Genomic DNA, 22,276 nt, shown 5'->3' on the forward strand with positions numbered 1-22,276 from the left:
GCTTTGACTACTTTCAAAGTCATTTTTCCCTCAAAAGTGCAGTCTCAACTGTGACCAATATACACACTTATTTCATGTTTCACCCAAACTCCTTAAATCCCTTTTTGGTATATGTTTAGGATCTATGTTATAGTTATGTCCCTATGTCAGCACTAATTAGGTAAAAATGTTTCACTAAAAATATCAGATAGGATTCGCACAAAGGTCAAATAGACTCCATTTGGTCTGAAAGTTTTTGTGTGAAAGTTCACAATGCATGCATGGGCTCTAGTCTCACTAGTTTCCATTGTATTCTATTAGGACTAGACATTGGCCTGTCTTTCTCTTAGCTCTGTTATAGCCAAAGGACAAGGACTCCAATAATCAGAAAGAGAAAATGTAAAACTCCAAATCTTTCAACATCAAAAAAAAAAAGTTTAATACTTTAAAACAATTCACAGCAACCTTCATTTCCAGAAGATAAACAAGGGAAATGTTTTATCTTCACATCTCATCTACAACATAAACTCTGATTAATAAGGATTAATTGGAAATAGAATCTTTTGATTAACTAAAGGTTAAACAGATTCGTTTTGTTATTATTTTTTGATCCAAAATCCATTAGTGTATTTCCTTAGCTCATTAATAATTATTCAGATAAAATGTAATTATTCACTGAACATATAATTACAGCAGATGTTATTTCATGGACTAAATCTTTAATATTAAATGATGTTATTATTTATTATTCTTTTGAATCTTAAAACTAGAAAGCAGAAGAAAGTTTGGCTAATAAAGAATGTACTAAAGTTAGTGATTGTTAAACACCACTTCAAGATATAAGTAAAAAACTAAACAACACACCTGACTGAATGACGAATCACTATCAGAGCAATTGTCTGTGCAGTAACTATTGCTTTTCTCCTTTTGGATTTTTTTCTGCCTCTCTTGACTTCGTAGCCCATCTTCTTCAAATCTGTTAATCATAGATTCCACCACTATCATCATGATGTTCTTCAAGGAATGCATCATCTCTTTGTATCTTTAAATTCAAAACAATCTTAGTAAGAGAAAAACTATTAGCACAAGTTAAAATATTCAACTAAACTATCTGATTATTTTTTCTATAAAGCCCCTTTAAGAACACAATTCTAAAGGGAAAAGTCAGTTTTTCTTAAAGAACAAATGGCACAACAGAACTCACACAACAGGGAAAAAATTAATAGGGAATCCAAAATGTGTTATTTTCTAAGTTTTTTCACCTGATTACATGGAACAAGGTGATAAAATTAACAAAATATAAGGCAAAATATTCCAATGGCAAGGATTCAGTAATCAGCAACAAAGTCAACTGTTAATATCATACTACCAAAATCCAGACTATTTTAACATCATTTTACTCCTTTTTTAAATTTCTATCTCTTTCTCTATCCTCCCTTCCTCAGTTTTCTTTCCTTCCCTTCTCCCCTGCCTATAATGTATTATTTATATGCCTTAAAGGCATTCATCACCACAACTGAGACCTAAATAAGCGTTAAGCTATTGGTGGGTCCTTTCAAACAAAGGCTAGAGAACCCACTGTCAGAGATATTAGGAAAAGGATTCCTGAAATTAGTAGAAGTTTGAACAAGGTAACTTCTAAGATCTCTTTCAGCTCTATAGGTCTAAAAATATATTTTTAAAAACATAATAAATGTCTCCATTTATTAAGTGCAAACTCCCAGGCATCCATATTAATATTAGACTGAGATCCTCCAAAACCTTACAAATAGAATTTTAGAGCTAGATGAAAAACATAAAAATAATCTAGTCTACTTTTCATTTTACAAATGAGGAATATGCGACCTGTACTATTGAAATGTCTATATTTAAAACAAGAAGGTATAAAGATTTAAATAAACATAGTGAATAAAGTACTAAATTTGGAATCAGAAAACCTGGATTTGAATCCTGACTACTTTACCTACCAACTCTGTCATCATACATAAATCTCATTTTCCTCAACTATATAATGATATAAAAAGAATACAATCTAGAAGCACCCTTCTATTTACTAGTGGGATGCTGCTCGATTCATGAATCATTGACTAAAGCCACTTAGACTTCAAACTAAAAAAAAAAAAAAACCTAGCTGACGTAGTTCACACAGCCAAAGCAAGAAATAAATGACAATATATATCTGAAAGTTCTTTGTAAATATAAAGCATAATAGATGTAATTATTATCATTATAATAATGGAAATACATTAGAAAATAAGCACAGAAACCTCCCTTTCTTTATATTTCTGGTCAATGGGTCATTTAACTGCATAAATCAAAGAAAGGATAGGTAAGGTACTCTCCTTCATAAAAGCAATAAAATCATGCTGGGGGATCTGGATAGAAATAATAGACTGAGATTTTAAAGTTTAAAGAAATTTTAAAATACATTTTAAATTATATATTATGTATTGCTAAATATATGTAATTTCTATATGTAGTTTAAAATATATATTTAATCATATATAATTTATGTAATATATAACTATAAATTTAATATAACACATACATCTATAAATGTATATATTTTTAAAGTCCTAGAAATTATGAGAAAACACAAAGTATTGAAAGAAGTTGAAAATAGATTAGAAACAATACAAAGGGAAAACATGAACAGAAAAGAACGGCTATGGAGGTGAGAGAGCGTATAACAATGTGTTGGTAGCAATCAATAGCTATGCACCAGAGCTGCTCTCCCCTTCCACAGTAAGTGGATGATAGCTGAGAAGAGGACTAAACTACACTCCCCAAATTCCAATCCAGTTAGTATAGCATGTGAACAACATAAACTCCTATCCCCTTAAAACTCACAATATATTGATTTCATAAAGCAAAATAAAAGTAAATATCAATGATTTATAGGATAAGAGTAAGAGTAATAGTTAAAGCCATAGAAAATTTGTAAGTTTTATTTTAGACATATTTCCTCCAGAAAACAGAATCTTACATGAATTCTTCTGCAAGAAATATCAGCAAACTGATCGAAGGAAGATAGAAGAATAATTTTTTTTAGTAAAAAAAACTAGAGAGTAAGACCCTCAGTATCATGAGTTAAATAAACTAGAACTTAATAGTAGCAACTGTAGTTTCGGAAAAGCCAAGGACAGAATATGAACACTACTGAGAAGATTCCTTCATACTCCAAGAAGCTAAAATAAGTAAAAGCTCTAAGAGGTAGTGAATAAAAACAACATCAATGAACAATGAAAATACAGATACTATGAGTACCTCCACTTACATATATGAGTAATATATGATAGATCCTACAAATGAAGTCTTCCATATGCAAGCCCTATTTTAAAAATATCAAAATATTTAATTAGAGAAGTAATTTGTAATTACTACATAAGATGTTTTTAATAGATGTACAGTTGCCACATCAATCCTAAGTAATTTCTAAAGAATCACACAAAAAAGAAAGAATATAATACTCTGTACAACTTAGTCTGTCATTCATGATTCACAAAGCAGAAGACACTCATTAAGACATTTAGAATCTTTGTGAAGTAATTATTATTGTATTAATTTTTACACGTGAATGAACTAAAACACAAGATAATTAAATTGCTTACCCAGAGATAAAAAGTAATTTACTAACAGTCCCACATAAAACTTTGCTCTTGGCATTAAAATGCTTCATTTTCTTAGTTAATAAAATGTTTTAGTCCTCTTTTTAGAATAAGTTTAACAATACTGCCAGAAATAGAGTACCAAGAATTATAATAAAATAGTCCCTCCTTATCTGTGGTTTCACTTTCCACAGTTTCAGTTACCACAGTCAACTGTGGTCCAAAAATATTAAATGGAAAATTCCAGAAATAAACAATTCATAAATTTTAAATTGTGTGCTGTTTTAAGTAGGTGATGAAATCTCGAGCCATCCAGTTCAGTCCTGCCCAGCATGTGAATCATCCCTTTTTCCAGTGTGTCCTGCCTGTTAGTCACTTAATAGCCATCTGGTTCATCAGTATCCCAGTGTTTGTGTTCAAATCACCCTTACTTTACTTAACAGTGGCCCCAAAGCACAAGAGTAGTGATGTTAGCATTTCGGATATTCTCTTAATATGAGAATTATGTCAAGCATCAGTAAAATAAAATTGATTATACTGGCAAGAGACAACATCATTAATGCATCCAACAAACATCCATTAAGTACCTTGGATGTGCCAGGCACTTCTGAGACATTAAGGAAACAGAAATAGGGAGAAAAAAAAAAAAAGATAACAATATCTACCTTTATAGAGCTTACATTCTAGTGGAGAGATACTGAAAATAAACAAACACATTTTCCTTTATCAATTAGTGACAAAAAATGGTAAGAAAAAAAATAAAGCAAAGTGAGGGAAAGAGAAAATAATAAGAAAAAGCTAGGTTTTATGTAGAGAGGTCAGAGAAGGCCTCTCTGATAAGAAGACACTGAACTCAGTCAGACATAAAAAGAGTAAGGAAGCATCAGAAACAAGGTAAATCTCCCCACTGATTTTCAACATCCTTCTGGAAGTTCTGCCTAATGCAACAAGACAAGAAAAGGAAATAAAAGGCAAACAGATTAGGAAGGAAGAATAAACTGTTCACAGATAACAAGATCATCCATGCAGAAAATCTTGAAGAATTAACCAAAAAAACTCCTAGGACAAGTAAGTGATTATAGCAAGGTTGCAAGGTTAATATACAAAAGTCAATCACTCTCTTATATACCAGCAATGAAAAAGTGGAATTTGGAATTAAAAACATAATACCATTTATACTGGCAACAAAGAAATTAAATACTTAGGTATAAATCTAATAAATACATATAAGATCTACATGAGGAAAACTATAAAATTCTACTGAAAGAAATAAAAGAGGAACTAAATAAATAGAGAGATAGTCCATGTTCATGGATTAGGAAGACTCAATTCTCAACTTGATGTATAGATTCAATGCAATCCAAATCAAAATCCCAGGATTTTATTTTGTGGATATCAACAAACTGATTCTAAAGTTTATATGAAGAGGGAAAAACCCAGAATAGCCAGCATGGTACTGCAGAAGAACAAAGTTAGAGGACTGACACTACTCAACTTTAAGATTTACTATAAACTACGTTAATCAAGCCAGTGTGGTATCAGCCAAAAAATAGACAAATAGATCAGTGGGACAGAACAGAGAGCCCAGAAATACCCTTAACTATAGTCAAGTGATCTTTGACAAAGGAGCAAAGAAAATACAATGAAATAAAGATAGTCTTTTCAACAAATGGTGCTGGAAAACCTGTACATCCACATGCAAAACAAAAGAATCCAGATATTCACCTTATACCCTTCACAAAAATTAACTCAGACTGGATCACAAACCTTAATACTAAATGGAAAACTATAATGTCCCTAGAAAGTAATACAGAAGAAAATCTAGATGACCCTGGGTTTGGTGATGACTTTTCAGATAAGACACCAAAGGCACTTCATTAAAATTAAAAATTTCTCATTTGCGAAAGACACTGTCAAGAAAATAAAAAGACAAGTCAAACTGGGAAAAAATACTTGCAAAAGACCTATCTGACAAAGAACTGCTATCCAAAATATACAAAAAAAAAAAAAAGAAGAAAAAAAGCCTCTTAAAACTCAACAATAAGAAGCACCCTGATTTAAAATGAGCCAAAGACCTTAGTAGATAACTCACCAAAGAAGATATAGATGACAAATAAGCATAAGAAAAGATGCTCTACATCATGTGTCACAGGGAAATGTAAACTAAAACAACGATATACCACTACACACCTATTAGAATAGCCAAAGTCTGGAACACTGACAACATCAAATGTTGTCAAGTAAGTAGAGCAACAAGAACTTTCATATATTGTTGATGGAAATGCAAAACGGTATCACTACTTTGGAAGACAATTTGGCAATTTCTTACAAAACTAAACATATTCTTATGATGTGACTCATGCAATTACACTCCTTGATATTTACCCAAAGGAGCTGAAAACATATGTCCACACAAAAACCTGCACATGATGTTTATAGCAGTTTTATTTATAACTGCCAAAAATTGGAAGCAACCAAGATATCTGACACATCCAAACAATGGAATATTATTCAGTGCTAAAGAGAAATGAGCTATCAAGCCATGAAAAGACATGGAGGAAACTTAAATATATTTTATTAAGTAAAAGAACCCAATCTGAAATGCTATATATTCTATGGTTCCAAGTATGTGATTATGGAAAAGGCAAAACTATGGAGACAGTAAAAAGGTCAGCGGTTGCCAGAGGCTGAAAAGGAGAAGGATGAATAGGCAGAGCACAGAGGATTTTTAAGAATGTGAAAAATTCCTATATGATACTATAATGGTGGATACATGTCATTATAAATTTGTCCAAACCCAGAGAATGCACAATACCAAGAGTAAGCCCTAATGTAAACTACGGACTCTGGGTAACAAAGAGGTGCCATGTAGGTTCCTCAATTGAAACAAGGTACCACTATGATAGGAAATAATGGGGAAGTTGATAATGGGGAAGTCTATGCATGTGTAGGAGCAGGGGTTTATGGGAAATTTCTGTATTTTTCTGCTCAATTTTGCTGTGAACTAACAAATTCTCTAAAAAATCAACTCTATTTAAGAAAGTGAAAAGTGAAGGAGTGAATGACACAAATATTTAGGGAAAGGATGTTCTAGGTAGCAAAAGCAACATGAATACAAATCCCTGAGGGAGAGCTTTGCTTGGCTTGTTTGAAAAAGAACAAGACCAGTGTGGCTGGAACGGTGTAATATGAGGGAATAAGAGAGAATATGATAAGCAATCAGGTAGGAGAGGGAGCAGAAGGCTCATGGTGAGCCTTGTAGGCTACCGAAGAAACTGGATTTCACTCTGAATGAGATGAGAAGCCTTCAGAGAAAGTTGACTGGAAGGGTGGCACAATCTGACTTACTGCTTTAAAGAATCATTCTGCTTGCTATGAGGGAAATAGACTGTGGAAGACATACGTTAGGGGAGCTTTCAAAGAGCTCTGTTGAGAGAAAAAAACTTTAAAATATTACTGTGGGAGAAACTCACCAACGTAGAAAACAAACCTTGGTGACCGGAGGGGAAGGAGTGGGACATAGATTTGGAGTTTGGGATTGATGGATAGGCATTACTGTAAGTGAAGTGGATAAGCAGCAAGGACCTACTGTATAGCACAGGGAACTATATACAATTTCTTATAATAAGCCATAATGGAAAGAAACTGAAAAAATATATATGCATGTGTGTATATGTATAACCTAATCACTTTGCTATATACCTGAAACTAACATTGTAAATCAACTACACTTCAATAAAAAGTAAGAATTTAAAAAATATAGATATTGCTGTGGGCATACTCACTCTTTAGATTCCTGAGTTCTTTTAGTAACATGCTGTACAACTGTGTCATAGCCAAATTCCTCACCCCAATTCTGATCAGATGTCCATTTTTCCATTTCTTCTTCAATCATAGACCCCAAAGTGTTGCATATATGTTGTCTGAGGTATTTCACAAATTCATAGCTGAAACAATTTGAAAAATAAATGCAGTCAATATCATGAACTTACTTATCAATCATATCCAGAAAAAAAATTATCAAAGAAAGATTTGTAACATATTCCGATTTCTTACCTTAAACTAAGATTAAATTAGTTATTCATCCCAATCAGACAGCTAATCTAGAATTTTATTGTTTTTCTCTGAGACATATGGCAAAAATCACATTTAAAGATGACAGGTGGTGGAGAGAAAATTTCGGGGCCAGCGCAACATTTAGTGGGTTAGGAGTCTTTTCACACTTTGTGCTCATATCTTTTAAGTGTGATGCTTAAGGGAAGGGAAAGCAGTTGTTAAAGAGTTTCATAATTGTTCAAGCTGACAAAGAAAACTATACTAGAATAACAGTAATTATGAAAGAATAAATAGGAAAAGGTTAAGCTCCAGTCGTCAGAAGACTTTTGTGTACATTGTGAAATTGTGTACATTTTGAACTGACCTGTATTCCACCTAATCAGCTTTTTTCTACGTTTACAGACAGAAGTACCTCATACATTTCAATACATTGGACATTTTTCTTCATACTGTTAGGTCGATGCTAACATTAAAATTCATTTGCAAACTTAGACAATATAGCAAGTATGGGAAAGCAAGTATTCCAAAAGCAGATAATTATTCTATAAAAACATGTTTACTGAAAATAAACAGCAATGATTATAATTAATAGCATGATTTAGAAAGGTTAAAGTTTCTGTGGTCTCTTAAATGACACAGATAATTTAGGACAGGCCATTTTTGTAAATGCCACTATGTTCAAGACTTGTATTTTGAATACATGATTGTGTAAGAGGCTTGCATATACACAGTCCAAGAGATCCAGGAGAGCCTCAACAATTTTCTTCACATAATTATGAGTCCATCATGGTATCCAGCATATAGCCTTCAGTCCATATTAAATGTCTGATGTCCTCTAAAGAACAGCCACCTTACCCAGGTAGCCAAAGGATTTCATTTTCAATTTTAACTGATTTTGATTGGGATTTCCTGCCCTGCCTTGCTAATCTTTCCATAACCCTGAACTCATCACTGCCTCCTGGAATCCCCATGGCTGCTTCACTAATGTGGCAGGCCTGCCACAGACAGTGCAGGCCTCAAGAGTCAAGGAGAGATATTTGACATGAAGTCATATAGTATTACAGCAAAAGTACAGGCTGAGTCAAAATAGCCTGGACACCAGCTCCAGCTCTAACCCTCTAGCTGGACTGGCCCTGGGAAGTCTGTTTTCTCATCTGTAACTTGGCAATGATCATGTCTACTTCATTGCACTACTTTAAATTAAGGAGACAGCAGACAAAAACTTAAACTTCACAATTTACAAACAACAAAATTAAAAAGAATATTCTCCACTCCCATAGCTTCAACTTCAGATTCAGCACAAACAGGTGATTTCTTTAGCTCTTTCTTCAGCCAAAAATGTCTCCCCAGAATACAGACCTGTACAGGCATACCTCATTTTACTGCACTTTGCTTTATTATACTTCACAGATATTGTTGCTTTTTAACAAGTTGAAGGGTTGTTGCAACTCTGCGTCAGAACAAGCCTATCAGCACAATTTTTCCAACAGCATTTATTTACTTTGTGTCTCTGTGTCACATTTTGGTAATTCTCACAATATTTAAAACTTTTTCATTACTATTATATTTCTAACGATAATCTGTGGTCAGTGATCTTCGATGTTACTGCTAAAACTTGCTGAAGGCTTAGATGATGGTTATCATTTGTAGCAATACTTTTTTGATTAGGGGAGGTACACTTTTTTATATATAATGCTATTGCACACTCAATAGACTACAGTATAAGGTAAACATGGCTTTTAGATGTGCTGGGAAACCAAAAAAAAAAAAAAACAAAACATGTGATTCACTTTATTGCGGTATTTTCCTTACTGTATTGGTTTGAAACCAAACCAAAAATATCTCCAAGGTATGCCCGTATATTAACTGCCTACTGGACAAGGCTACACTATGTTTTTTCACCCAATGAGCATAACCAAAACCAAATCTATCATCTTACCCACCCACCCACAAACCACCTTCTCTTCTGACATACATCTTTGTTAATGTTACCATCCTTCAATCAGATACCTGTGTATAGCTTCAATCTTCTCCTTTACATCTCAGATCTAATAAGTTAGCAAGCGCTATAATTCTGTAAATTCTTCTAAAACTCTTTCCTTTCCCACTGCCAAGAGATTTAATGTTCACATCTTCATAATCTTTAGTTAAATAACTGCAAGAGCCCTCTTAGGTCATCCTATAAATCAGCGGTTCTCAAACTATAACATGGATCAGAATTACCTGAAGGGCTTATTAAAACACAGATCACTGGGCCCCACTCTCAGAGCTTCGACTCAGGTTTACCATGGGCCCAAGAATTTGCATTTCTAAAAAGTCCCCAGGTAATGCTGAGGCCAAGGCCGATGCCAATGCCAATTATGCTGGTCCCAGAACCATAATTTGAGAACCACTGATCTGGGCAGATTCTGTATCCAGATAGCTTTTAAATTAGCCTAAGTTTCTTGGCACTCTGATCAGCAGATTCCTACTCAAAGAAGCAGAATTAAGCCAAACTATTAATGAATAAGCATACATTTAGTTGCTTTATATTCAAAATATTTAAAATATATAGGTATCATTTTATGATCCTCTATATTAAATGATTTTTTCAATTAACAGACTAAGTGTAAATCCCAATAACTTGGAATAAGCAGGTTCTGACATTGTTTTAGGACTTATGTAGAATTAGTTTTTAATTTTAGCTCCCAGACTTACTAGCTTTGTGAGGCTGCCCAAATTACATATTCCTTCTAGGCTTCAAGTTTCTGCAGCTGTAAAATGGGGAAAGCATCCATCTTGGAAATCATCGTAAAGCTTCTAGACAATAACACAGGGCCTGACATAAACTTAACAATTAATAAGAAGTAGAAATTATTACTATCATTATTACTAAATTTAAGACACATCTTGCTATTGACATTTAGAGCCCTCTTAGATCCAAATTTATCCTTCTAGATTTATGCCTCTTTACTACCCCCCACACATGCCCACAGGCCTCAAATTCTAGCTGCCACTTTCAGAAAACAGAGAAAGCTTGTCTCTTTTGAGGAAGTGTATAGTTTAAGGTAAAAAAATAGAATAGAACAGGGAATGGAAAGCAGAGAAAGTTTAGGGCACCTGCACTATGGGGCAAATCCCCAGATAGGGCTGTGTTGCCTACACTACGGTTTCTCCCCCAAATGACTGCATTCCCCGCCACTTTATTATACTACCTGAAATTCCATCATTTATGGACTCAACTGTCTCAACAATCATTTTCTTATAAAAATGCTAATAGCCTAGAAACACCAGATTCCCCTATAAGTCTATATAATAAGGTTCTTTTTCTTGCCAACACACTAAAACAACATCAGGTGGATTTAAGGAACCAATGTTTTGATGGTGGAGATGGGACGACAGATAATTCTGATGCATGAAACACTTTGGGAAGCAACATATACCTAAGTGACACAAGAAAATGTACTGTTTGAACACAGAAGAGTCAGGTCAGTGAATAGAAAGACAAATGAAAATATGAGTACTTGGACTAACAGGACCTCATCAAACTCTGAGATTCTAAGATACTATAAAAACACCAAACATAAGCATCTCCTCCTTTTTCCTGCTACAGAAGGAGTTCCTTCCTCCTAAGACACAGATCTCAGACTAGTGCAGCTAACATGTGAATTTTATTGTCTATACTTAAGACTACAAACTACTCAAATTACTTTTAGGATTATAAATCTTACTTTCAAGACTACAGACTTGTTATAATTTGAATGTGTCTGGATTCTTCTAGGTAGGCCACAAATAAATCTCTTTATTAAACAGTAAACATTAACTATGCAAGCTAACCAGCAGGCATTTAATCTAGCTAATGAACTGTTGAAGAAGAGTAAACTATTTTATTACAACAGTCATGACACTGCTGAGAGGAACTAGAATGATCCAACTTTAACCTGAAAAACATTTAAAAATTGACACAGCTAAAGCAATACTTTCAGGCAAATGTGTAGCCTTAAATGTTTACATTTTAAAAAGGATAAAAGCTGCAAATTAATGAGCTAAACATTCATCACAAAAGTTTAAAAAGATTCCCAAAAAGGAAAAAAAAGGAAATTTTATAAAACACAAAATAAATGCATAATATAAAGGAAAATCAAAGCTAATAGCTAGTTATTTGAAAAGACTAATAAAATTGATAAACCTATAGCACTAACAGATCAAGAACAAAAGAGGGAAGGCACAAATAAAAAATAAGAATAAAAAGAATAATAAAACTATAGACACTAGAAATATTAAAAAGGAAATAGGATACTAACAAAAAACTTTATATAAATAAATTTGAAAAATCTAGATTAAATGGACAAATTCCCAGAATATAATCATAGAAAAAAAGTCAGTAATTTACAAATATTTTAAACAAGTATTGGCATGTGAAGTAAAAATCAGAAATAAAGTCTCAAACTTAATGCTTGATGTGGATGTGTGAAGTAAATTGGTATTACATAGTATACAAAACATTAATGACCAAATCTGAATTTGCAGTTTTTCTATATTCTTCTGTTTAAGAATTCAATAGCTAAACAATAAAAGCTGGTCTCTGGTATCTCCAAATAAAGAATATTATAATACAATATCAGCTATTAGTAGTGGATTTAATGAAGAAATAAACAAGATAGTCATGGAAATACAAAAGAAACCATACAGATAACCAGAAATACTAATTAAACTAGAAATTCTGTATCAACAAGAATTATACACTTCTTAAAACTCCCCTGAGAATCTGGGGAAAACTGTAAATGCCTCTTCCATAAAACTGCAAGCAAACACAAACTTCCACACAGAATATTAAAGGGCTCAAGGATCCCTATGCCCATGTATGAAACAGGTAAAAGTTCCAGATAAGAACATCAGGGCACCCAGTGAGAGTTGATTAGACAGGCTTACCAACCTAGGGTGGTTATTAACACAGGGAAGAAAATGCCAAGCTGTTGAATCACAGAGTATTTTCTCTTATCCCATAGCTGGCTCCTGGGTTCCAAGGACTTAGCCATTCAACAGGGCATTTTATGTTCCACAACTCCTGTGTCAATCCCATGGACATACCCCAGTATCTCTTTCTTTCTTCTCTTTTTCCCCGCTGAAGTTTCTATTTTAGTGCTGAGTTCCACAGGTGGAAAGAGCCCATAATAAAAGATGACTGGCACCACTGGAATGAAGGTAACATGGCAGAGCTATCCAATAAAAGACCCCACGGCCCAATCTAGGGCTGGAGCTGTCTTGACTGATTACCTGGCTAACGGCTCCCTGATCAAGTGTTTTCTTTTTTTACTTTTTTTCTCCTCTCTGTGAGCAATAAAGCCGTTCCCCCCACCCTAATTTGTCCTTCTGCCATTGCTGAGAATTCTTTCTCAACCAGCGGGCAAGGACTCACACGTTTCACAGGCCTCCCAAATTGGGAGTCTCCCTATCCACTATACCCAAGAGTCAGTAAAGGTAACATAACAAGAAAAATGCTAAGTGTCATCTTCTCTGAGATCAAAATGAAAGGCAAATACTGAATTAAAAACATCACTACTACTAATAAACTGAGGAAGCTGGAGGTAAACTTTTCAGTGGAGAGGCTTAATTTAAATTACACAACTTGAATCAAATCAAAAGAAAAATATACGTCTCTAAAGAAACATATCCTTTAGATTTACCTCAAATGGTGCCTCTCTCATTAAACTTCCTATCTCCACTGCTCCCAAACCCAGAGCACTCATATTCCCAAAGTGTATCGCAGACATCTGAGTATGTACATTATCCCTTTGTAGGAACTTAAACTATTCTATAAGAAGTTAATAATCTCACTTGAGTATTCCTGCAGTGCTCAGAATGCAGAATTGGTGCATCCACTGAAACATCAGATCAGTAAAGGAATAGGGATCTTGGGAACTCAATGCTTTTAGGTATAGTGACAGAAATCCCTCGAGATAATAAAATCATTCTTACATGAACAATAATAATTTACAGTTAATGTTCCAACGCTGCCCAGGAGAAAAAATAATTAGGATATGTTAGCGGTGTCAGTAAAGCACAGAGAAGGCAAAGCTCTGGAAAATAAGAATAAAAAATAAATTCGGCATTTGGGTAAATAAACGAAAACAGGAACCTCTTACGTGGGCACTATTTTAACAATAATCAAATGAACATTCTTTAACTACACTTGGACATCTTCTGAATTAGCTAGTTTGCTTAAGACATCAAAAGCAACTTTACTTGTGAAAGTTCTCATCAGTTTCTTCCAGATGTAAGAGGATCTCCTCGGCGCACTCCAGGGACGGCGCACCCGTAATTTTCTCCTTCACGCTCTGGAACAGCTGCCTCAGCATTGCCTGCAGCATCGCTTCGTCGTCGGCGGAGAAATGGGCCATCCCCTATCAGAATCAACGCCCAAGCCCATTACTCAGGGTCCTGCGAACGTCGCGCCCTGCGCACGCGCGTCCCCACCCAGCCCCCGCCGGCGCACAGCGCGTTCCCCTGGAGACCGCGGCAAACGCTTGCGGGTAGGCCGTCGGCTGCCCGCGTCGCTCAGGAAAGCAAGTTACCTTGCACTGGGGAGGCAAGGATCCGCGGGATCCCTGCTTTAGAACTCGTCGTTGCCGGCCTTCTGTACCACCAGAATTCAAGGAGCCCCAGCTAACGGCAAAAAAAACAAAAAACAAAAAAACACAAATCCCAGAGGCTCTATGGGTGGACCTGACGGCAGGACGTCAGCGCTACGCGTGACGTCAGCACGCTGACGTGTCTTCCCAGGTGGGAGGGAGTGCCGCTTGCCGACTACTGGGCTCCTAAAGAAGCGCCAGGTGCGCTCGCTGAAAGCGTTGTAGGTGGGAGGGAAAAGAGTACGAAGAGAAAAGTGTCAATAAAAGAAGGATAATAGAAGTGAAACTGAAAGCAGCTTGAAAAGTTTTAATTGAGTGAATGGTATTGAAGTGTTGCGGTGCTCTTTCCTTCTAACAGCTAACGTCTGTTGATTGCTAACCCTTATGAAGCACCGTACTAGGAACTATGAAGAAGAGGATGCTCTCAAAATCTAACAGACAAAAGTGAAGGATTGCAACCCATGCAGTTAAGTGTAATGCTAGAGAAATGCTCCAGGTAGGTGCTGTGGAAACCCCGAATCACCTTTTAACACAATTAAAGAGCCAAGGAAAGAAGTGAGTAAACAAACGACATGCAAAGGGTAAGGATCTGAGAGAGTGTAGCATATTTCAGTCCTTGAGTTTGTAGGATTAGAAAGAGGTGAGGAGTCTAGAGAAGTAAGTGGGCCACATCGGAAAAAGGTCCTATTTGACACTCTTAAGGGATTAGAGATTTATCTTGTAAGTAGTAGGACACAGTAGGATCCCAGAGCGACACTATTATATATCTTCTATAAATATCACTCTACAGGAGGTTACAGTAGGTAATCATGGTCCCTCATCCAGTTTCCAATCTAGATAAATCCCCAGACTATGATCATGTGCAAGCTACAAGGAACCAACCTAGCAGAGTGTTAGGATCAGATCCTAGTGCCTGCAGAATAGTCAGTCTCAAGCCACTGATCAGTGGTTCAATGTCAGTAAATTCACCCTTATCCAGCTTTATGTTTTACACCCCTGGTCCAACAACATCTGACAAGTTTTACATGTTAGCCAGGATAAATGACTACTTTGATGTCTAAGCTATTACTTCCAGGAGCAAAATTATGCTATATCTTTGCCAGCTCTAGCCACACATTTCTTGGTGAAATATATGCTTAATTTTGATTGTCCCACTAGAACCAACTCTGCCAGTATCTTTTTCCTTAATGTGAGTGAAGGTATAAAACCCAATATGTATATGTGCATGTGTGCACACACATGCACATGCTTAGAATCACTAGCAATGTGACAACTACATTTTCAGACCAACACAGTTTAATTGTACTGGCAACTCAAGACACCAGGATTAATATACAACTAGTGATATGATTTTTTGAAATGGTAAACTATTATTGGTAAAGTTCAGAACAAAATAAAATATACTCTTTATTTGATTTACATAGTTTTTACATTCCTGGAAAAATCAGTGCATTAAAACTGTGCCAAATACTATTTTTTATATACATGGAATTAGTTCCTAGACTCAGATACTTATCATGAGCTTTTTCATCTTCATGAATGTCCAGCAGGACCATTGAAAGTCACATAGGAATCAGAATAATTCTTTTATGTGGGAGAATATCTTGTGTTTTTCAAGAATTCCTTAGGTCACACTACAAATACCAATAAATGCCATCAAATCATTATGATGACAAAATATCCCACATATTTCTAAAATGCTTTTTGAGGGGGGCACTGGAGGAGATTTGAACTGCACAAATTGAAAACCACTGCTCTAAAGGATACACCTTGGAAAAAAAACATAAAAGAATACCTGATATTTAAGAAGAAAAGTTAGCCAAAAAGGAGATGAGAGGGGCAATGTGTTTAAGTAAATCTCAATAAATATTGTCTGTATAAAAGAGTAATCTATAATATTTTAATTTGTGGAGGTAAAAATGCATAGTTTTGAAATACTGTAAACAACCCTGTGTAAGTAAGAAGTGTAATGATAAGTTGAAGTATTCTGTGATCCTTGAATTTTTCTAAAGGGAGTTTAAGATATTAAGCTTAGTTGGGTAGGCATAGTGAAATTTCAAATGTAACCATTAATAGATCAGAAATACAGAACTTAAAACAAAAAATGGACATAAAATGATACAAAGCCCTAATCAATTAGAAAAAAAGTCAAGAAATCAGAAGCAAATAAAAATAGGAAAAACTTAAAATATACAAAGACACATGATAGAAAAAGTCCAAAATACTGATAAATTTAAATGAACTCAACCCTCTAGTTAAAAGAACTATCAGATTAGATTTTAAAGTAGCCAACTATATGCTAATTATCAAAACCCTAAAAACATACAAAAGTTAACAATAAAAAGGTAGGGAAAGACAAACCAGGTAAATATTATCCAAAAGAAAATTTATGTCAGCAAAAATAAAATTTAAGAAAAAAATGTTAGAGAATAGCATGTCACTTCATAATTTTAAAAGATTGTTTAATTCAATAGGAAGATATAACAATTTTGAACTTAAAGTAAGCCAAGTTTCTGATCTCTTCAAAAGTCTTTAACATTTCCCAGAGAAGGTTTCTGCACATGTTCTTATAAAATGTCCTTGAATGAGATGCACTTCAAAGTTGAGTGGCTAAGATCTATATTTTTTTACATTTGCTTTTTCAGATTGCAGGAAACAGGTAGGGAAAATACAATTGCCTCAGCAATTACACAATTAGCATTTATGAAAACCTGAAATATCATTTATCATTGTTAAAGATACAAAAGCCTCTCAACATATCCAAAAGCTGTTGCGGCAACCTAATTACCTTGCTGTTCAGACTATAACAACTCTGTTATTTTCATGACTCAGTTTGTCTCTGTCTTTATTATTTCTGTTTCTATTGCTTCTGATCATCTTTTCTCAGTGCCTCTTCCATTCAAAACTCCCCAAGACTCTGCAGAGGATGCCACAGCACACAACCCAGATTTCCCTTCAGGACCACTCACTCACTTCCCGAGCTCCTTATTGTAAGCTGCTGACATTTTACAGCTGAGCCCTCTTCAGGAATTGCCCAGGAAGGAGGAAGTGGCCTTGCCCGAGGTTATGTGCCCCACCTGAGGGAGGCCTCTTTCTAACGACTGGTCAATGTGGTATCAAATGAGCCATCCCTCTTAGTTGGTACAAATCTGAAGCACCATTCCAGCTTCAGAACTCCTCATATGGATTTGCTAGTCTCTGTTGCAAGGGCATTATAGTTAAACTTCTCTTTATTCCTGACTTTGCTTCACAGCCTCCTACCTGATATTGTTCCCAAGAATACACACTAATAAACCTACTGCATACAAATCTCAGATTCTCGGAGTTTGTTTCCATGGAAATGCTTTCTGCTACAGAATCTGATTTGATCAGTTAGATATTATCACATTATCCAATACATGTTGTTCCTAATAGGAGGAGTCTCTGATAATGGCATAAACTGCTGATCTTTCTTATTATATTTGTTCTGTTCATGGTGGACTTTTACCAAGGCACTGATTTTTCTTCCTAACATATATGGCCACAGTAGTAGGAGCAGTTATTTAAAACATGGTTTTATGTGTTTAATTAAAAACAAAATCAAAACTAGACTGTGGGCATGGAAGGTGCTTGGAGCTCATGGATTTGCAGTGAGTTATAAAACATGTAAAAGACTAACAAGGGCCTTGAATTTGGGGAGAGTATTTTAATAACCATTGGATACTATCATCCTTGTTACCCATTTCTACAAGTGTGAAGTGAATATTTTCATAGAACTTAAATAATCTTATTAATAGGAGAGTAAAGCAATTCAAATTTCCAAAGTTTTGAAATTGGCTCTTTTTTCCCCCTAGACAATAAATTAAAGTGAAATTAGGATATAGCCCTCCCACATCCCTAATTAAAGCTTTTGTTATCTTTGGATCCTCCATTTCAGAATGGACTTGCTTTCTCCCAGAAGAATATTGTCATTTGATTTTAAAACCAAAGTCTTACTGATGAACAGTTCCTCCAAAAGTCTGACATAGAGTTTAGCCATTTACTCAGAATATAAATGCTTGGCATTGAGGGTTTGTTCCAATATCTGGAAAAAGATTTTCAATTAGTATAGGTATCGATTTTTCTCATCTGCAGAGTTCACTTACTGATCCCACCTAAGTTGGCCTAAAGAATTTTTTAAATTATAGGCTAAATATTATCTTGAATGATTTCCTCCAGTTCTAAGAATCTGTGTTTGGAATCTATTCAGTTCATCAATCATTTGTCCATAGTACTTTTGTTGATTTTCCTTTTATCTTGGCATATAATACTTGCATTATCTAAGTGATGCTATAATAGTGTAATTTAAATTCTTCAGCTGCCTGTATTTATCCCATTATTACTTTTGAAATCTGTTTCCCAGGCTAGTTTTTTCATATATAGATTTAAAAATGGCCTTTGGGTCCTGTAATATTTAATATTTTAGTACCAGTTTCAAATTTACTTACATATGGCTCTCAACAATAAAATTAAGCATATCCTTTCTTTTCCCAGGTACTTTTCCTGTTTATAGTGACCATGAACATTAGGATAACACAGTTTAAAGCGAGCAAGGCACTAAAATAACATTTGAATTAGAAGAAGCATCAATTCAATAGAATTTGGCAACTTGATGTTTTCTGTAAAAAACTGAAATTTGTTTCCTAATACAGATATAAAAAAATTACTAACATAACTCCATAATACAACATTCTAGTGAATTACAAAATTATAGGAAAATGTCACCAATACTGTAAGCTACCAACAATAGGCCCTGAGTAATTTTTAAAACCTTTTTAAAAAATCATTTTGAGAAACTTATTTTGCTGTTAGCAAGGTTGCCTATCAGTATACACTTGTTATAACTAGAAACACCCTATAAGAAATATATTAGTGGATTTTTATGATTTTAAAATTATTTGACCTGTTAAATATGGCAACTTGAGCATATGCATTTATTCCTGCTCTATCCAGAAACCTCCCTAAAATGATGATAAAGAAATACAAAAGACATAAAGCCACAAGGACAAAGAGAATTTGAGAAGAGATAACAGAGTTTGGTTTGTTCTGTGTGGAGACTACTGGTGAGGGTTTACCTTTTTATTTTTTTAATATTTATATGATTGAAGTGTAGTCAGTTTACAATGTTAGTTTCATGTGTACAACAAAGCAATTCAGTTATACAATTATACATATTATACATATACATACATATATATTTTTCAAATTCTTTTCCATTATAGCTCATTACAAGAAATTGAATATAGTTCCCTGTGCTATACAGTAGGTCCTTTTTGTTTATCTGTTTTATATATAGTAATGTGTATCTATTAATCCCAACCTCCTAATCTATCCCACCTCCCACCCTTTCCCCCTTGGCAACCACAGTTTGTTTTCTATGTCCATGAGTCTTGACGATTTTCCAAAAAAGAGATATAAATCGCCAATAGATACATGAAAGGTGATTACCATCACTAATTATTATGTAAGTATAAATCAGAACCGCAATGAGATATTCTCTCACATTTATTAAAATGGAAATTATCAAAAAGACAAGATATAGCAAGCATTGATGAAGATATGGAGATCGGGTAACCATTGTGCACTGCTAATGGCAATGTGAATTGGTTCAACGTCTATGGAAAATGGTATGGAGATTCCCAAAAAATCAAAAATAGAACTACCACATGATTCGTCAATTCCACTTCTGAGTATTATCCAAAGAAATTGATTTTTTTTATTATTGAAGAATTGTCAGTTTACTGTCAATTTCTGCTGTACAGCGTAGTAGTTCAGTCATATCTATAATACATATATTTGTTTTCATATTATTTTTCATTACAGGTTACTACAAGGTATTGAATATAGTTCCCTGTGCTATACAGTATAAACGTGTTGTTTGTCTATTTTATCTATAGTAGTATCTGCAGATCTCAAACTCCCAATTTATCCCTTCCATAAGATTCTTAAAGAGATCTGCACTCTTATTTTCATTGCAGAATTATTCACAATAACCAAGATATGAAAACAACCTAAGTGTCTGTCAGTGTATGAATGGGTAAACAAGATGTGTATATATACAATGGAATATTTTTCAGCTGTGAGAAAAATAGCATCTTGCCACTTGCAACGTGAATGAACCCTGAGGGCATTATGCTAAGTGAAATAAGTCAGACAGAGAAAGACAAATACTGTATGATATCACTTAATCTCAAAGATCTGAACTCGGAAACAGAGTAGAGTGGTGGTTATCAGGTGCTGGGAGGTAGAGGAAATGGGGAGATGTGGTCAAGGGGTACAAACTTCAGCATGGTGCTTATAGTTAATAATACTGTGTTATATATTTGCTTAGAGAGTAAATCTTAAATATTCTAACTACAAAAAGACATGGTAATTATGTGATATGATGACAGTGTTAGCTACTATTATGGTGGTAGACATTTCTTAATAAGTGTATTAAATGACTATATTGTACACCTTAAACTTAAACAACATTATATGTCAGTTATATCTGAATAAAGCTGGGGTGGTGGGGGGAGAATGCCTGACCTAAAGAGCAGCCATATTGTAATCGAAGGCAAAGTGTTCCTGGAATGATTTCTGCCAAATAAAATTGGAAATGAGAAATTAACTGAAGTGTTTGACCACATTGAGGTATTTTTCTGGCAACCATCTTACAGTTTGGAAAGAATTAGTGGTAGGAATATAAAAAGCAAAGTCAACAATAACAACAACAGATAAGACAACCATTGATTCCTGGAAAAACAAAGCATTGTATAGAAAAGTAATTTATAATCATAGCATACTATGTGGGTTGCTATCAAACAATATTTCCATGTCACAAATATAGGCATAATGGATAAATATTTAACTAAAAATTGTGACATAAATATATAAGCAGATGAACTAGTGAATATATATTATTGTAGTGCTAAATCTTTGTCTTCCATATTAGGAAGTCAATATATGCTTTAAATTGAAAAACATCACGAAATGGCAGTATTAATATTGTATTTAAAATATGAAGGTAAAGAAGAGAAGAAAAAACTTAAGTATTTGAAATTGCTCACCTCTCAAGGAAATCACATCTCAAGGTTGGAGGGAGAGAGGGCTGAGTGTTAGTGCTTACTGATCAGAGGCTTTGTACTGTTTGTTCTTTTAAACTGTACATACGTATTATTTTTTAAAAATAAAAGTGATATTAAAAATGTACATTTTAAATTGTGAAATGACTACAAATAAGGATATAAAGAGATAACATGTAAAATACAGGTCTGTAGGACCAGAATCTACAACATTGTTATCTAAGATGGCATTCTCAAAACACTTTCAGTGAAATTCAATGCCAAATTGAAGGGCAGAATTTCTCCTACTAAAGCCATATTTACTATATCTACTTTTGTCATAATCATTCTCTCACTTTTCTTTATCTTTGTGCCATCAAAGGTTTTATCCCTAACCAACAGGTTGTTAAGTGATGCCTGTTTTTGACTTTATCTGAATGAACCTCACTGCATATAGTCTACAACTTGCTCCATTTTCTCACATATATATTTGTGAGACTGACCTAGGAAGATGTGTTCCTGCCATTAATTTTTTGTCACTGTATACTATTTGCTTTTTTGCCTATACCACATTTTTTGTTCACTCTACTCTTGACGTTTGAGTTGTTTCCATTATTTTTGCCATTGCAAACAAAACTATTAAATCATACAGAATTGCATTTGCTTTTTGCATATTAATTTTGTATCTAGCAACCTTATTAAAATCTCTTCTTAATTCTAGAAATTTATCTCTAAATTTTTTACTATTCTATGTCTATTCACGAAATCCACAAATAATGACTACTTTGTTTCTTTTTTCCAATCCAAATCTCCTTTATTTATTTTTCTTTCTTATTATACTGGACCTCTAGTATATATTGAGCCTGAGGATCAGACTGATTCAAAATCTCAGTGACAGCTTTTACCCTTCTCAGCACAGCACTTAGGTTCAAGAAAGTTGATCTTCCTTGTTCTCTTCGGG

General features: G+C 34.4%; 1 protein-coding gene across 1 annotated transcript in view; it reads right to left on the reverse strand.

Annotated features, from left to right (window-relative positions):
* The window catches only part of TBC1D32 (TBC1 domain family member 32), a 111,423-nt gene extending 97,048 nt beyond the window's left edge, over nt 1-14,375 (reverse strand). Inside the window, exons 1-4 of the mRNA XM_032484881.1 lie at nt 14,198-14,375; nt 13,869-14,026; nt 7,373-7,534; nt 844-1,021 (exon numbers count right to left, since the gene is read on the reverse strand). Coding sequence (XP_032340772.1) covers nt 844-1,021; nt 7,373-7,534; nt 13,869-14,023 — 495 coding nt within the window. The 5' untranslated portion in view covers nt 14,024-14,026; nt 14,198-14,375. The remainder of the gene's footprint in view (nt 1-843; nt 1,022-7,372; nt 7,535-13,868; nt 14,027-14,197) is intronic.
* Nucleotides 14,376-22,276: the final 7,901 nt, after the last annotated feature.

Source organism: Camelus ferus, chromosome 8 (genome assembly GCF_009834535.1).
Source record: "Camelus ferus isolate YT-003-E chromosome 8, BCGSAC_Cfer_1.0, whole genome shotgun sequence".
Lineage (NCBI taxonomy): Eukaryota > Metazoa > Chordata > Mammalia > Artiodactyla > Camelidae > Camelus > Camelus ferus.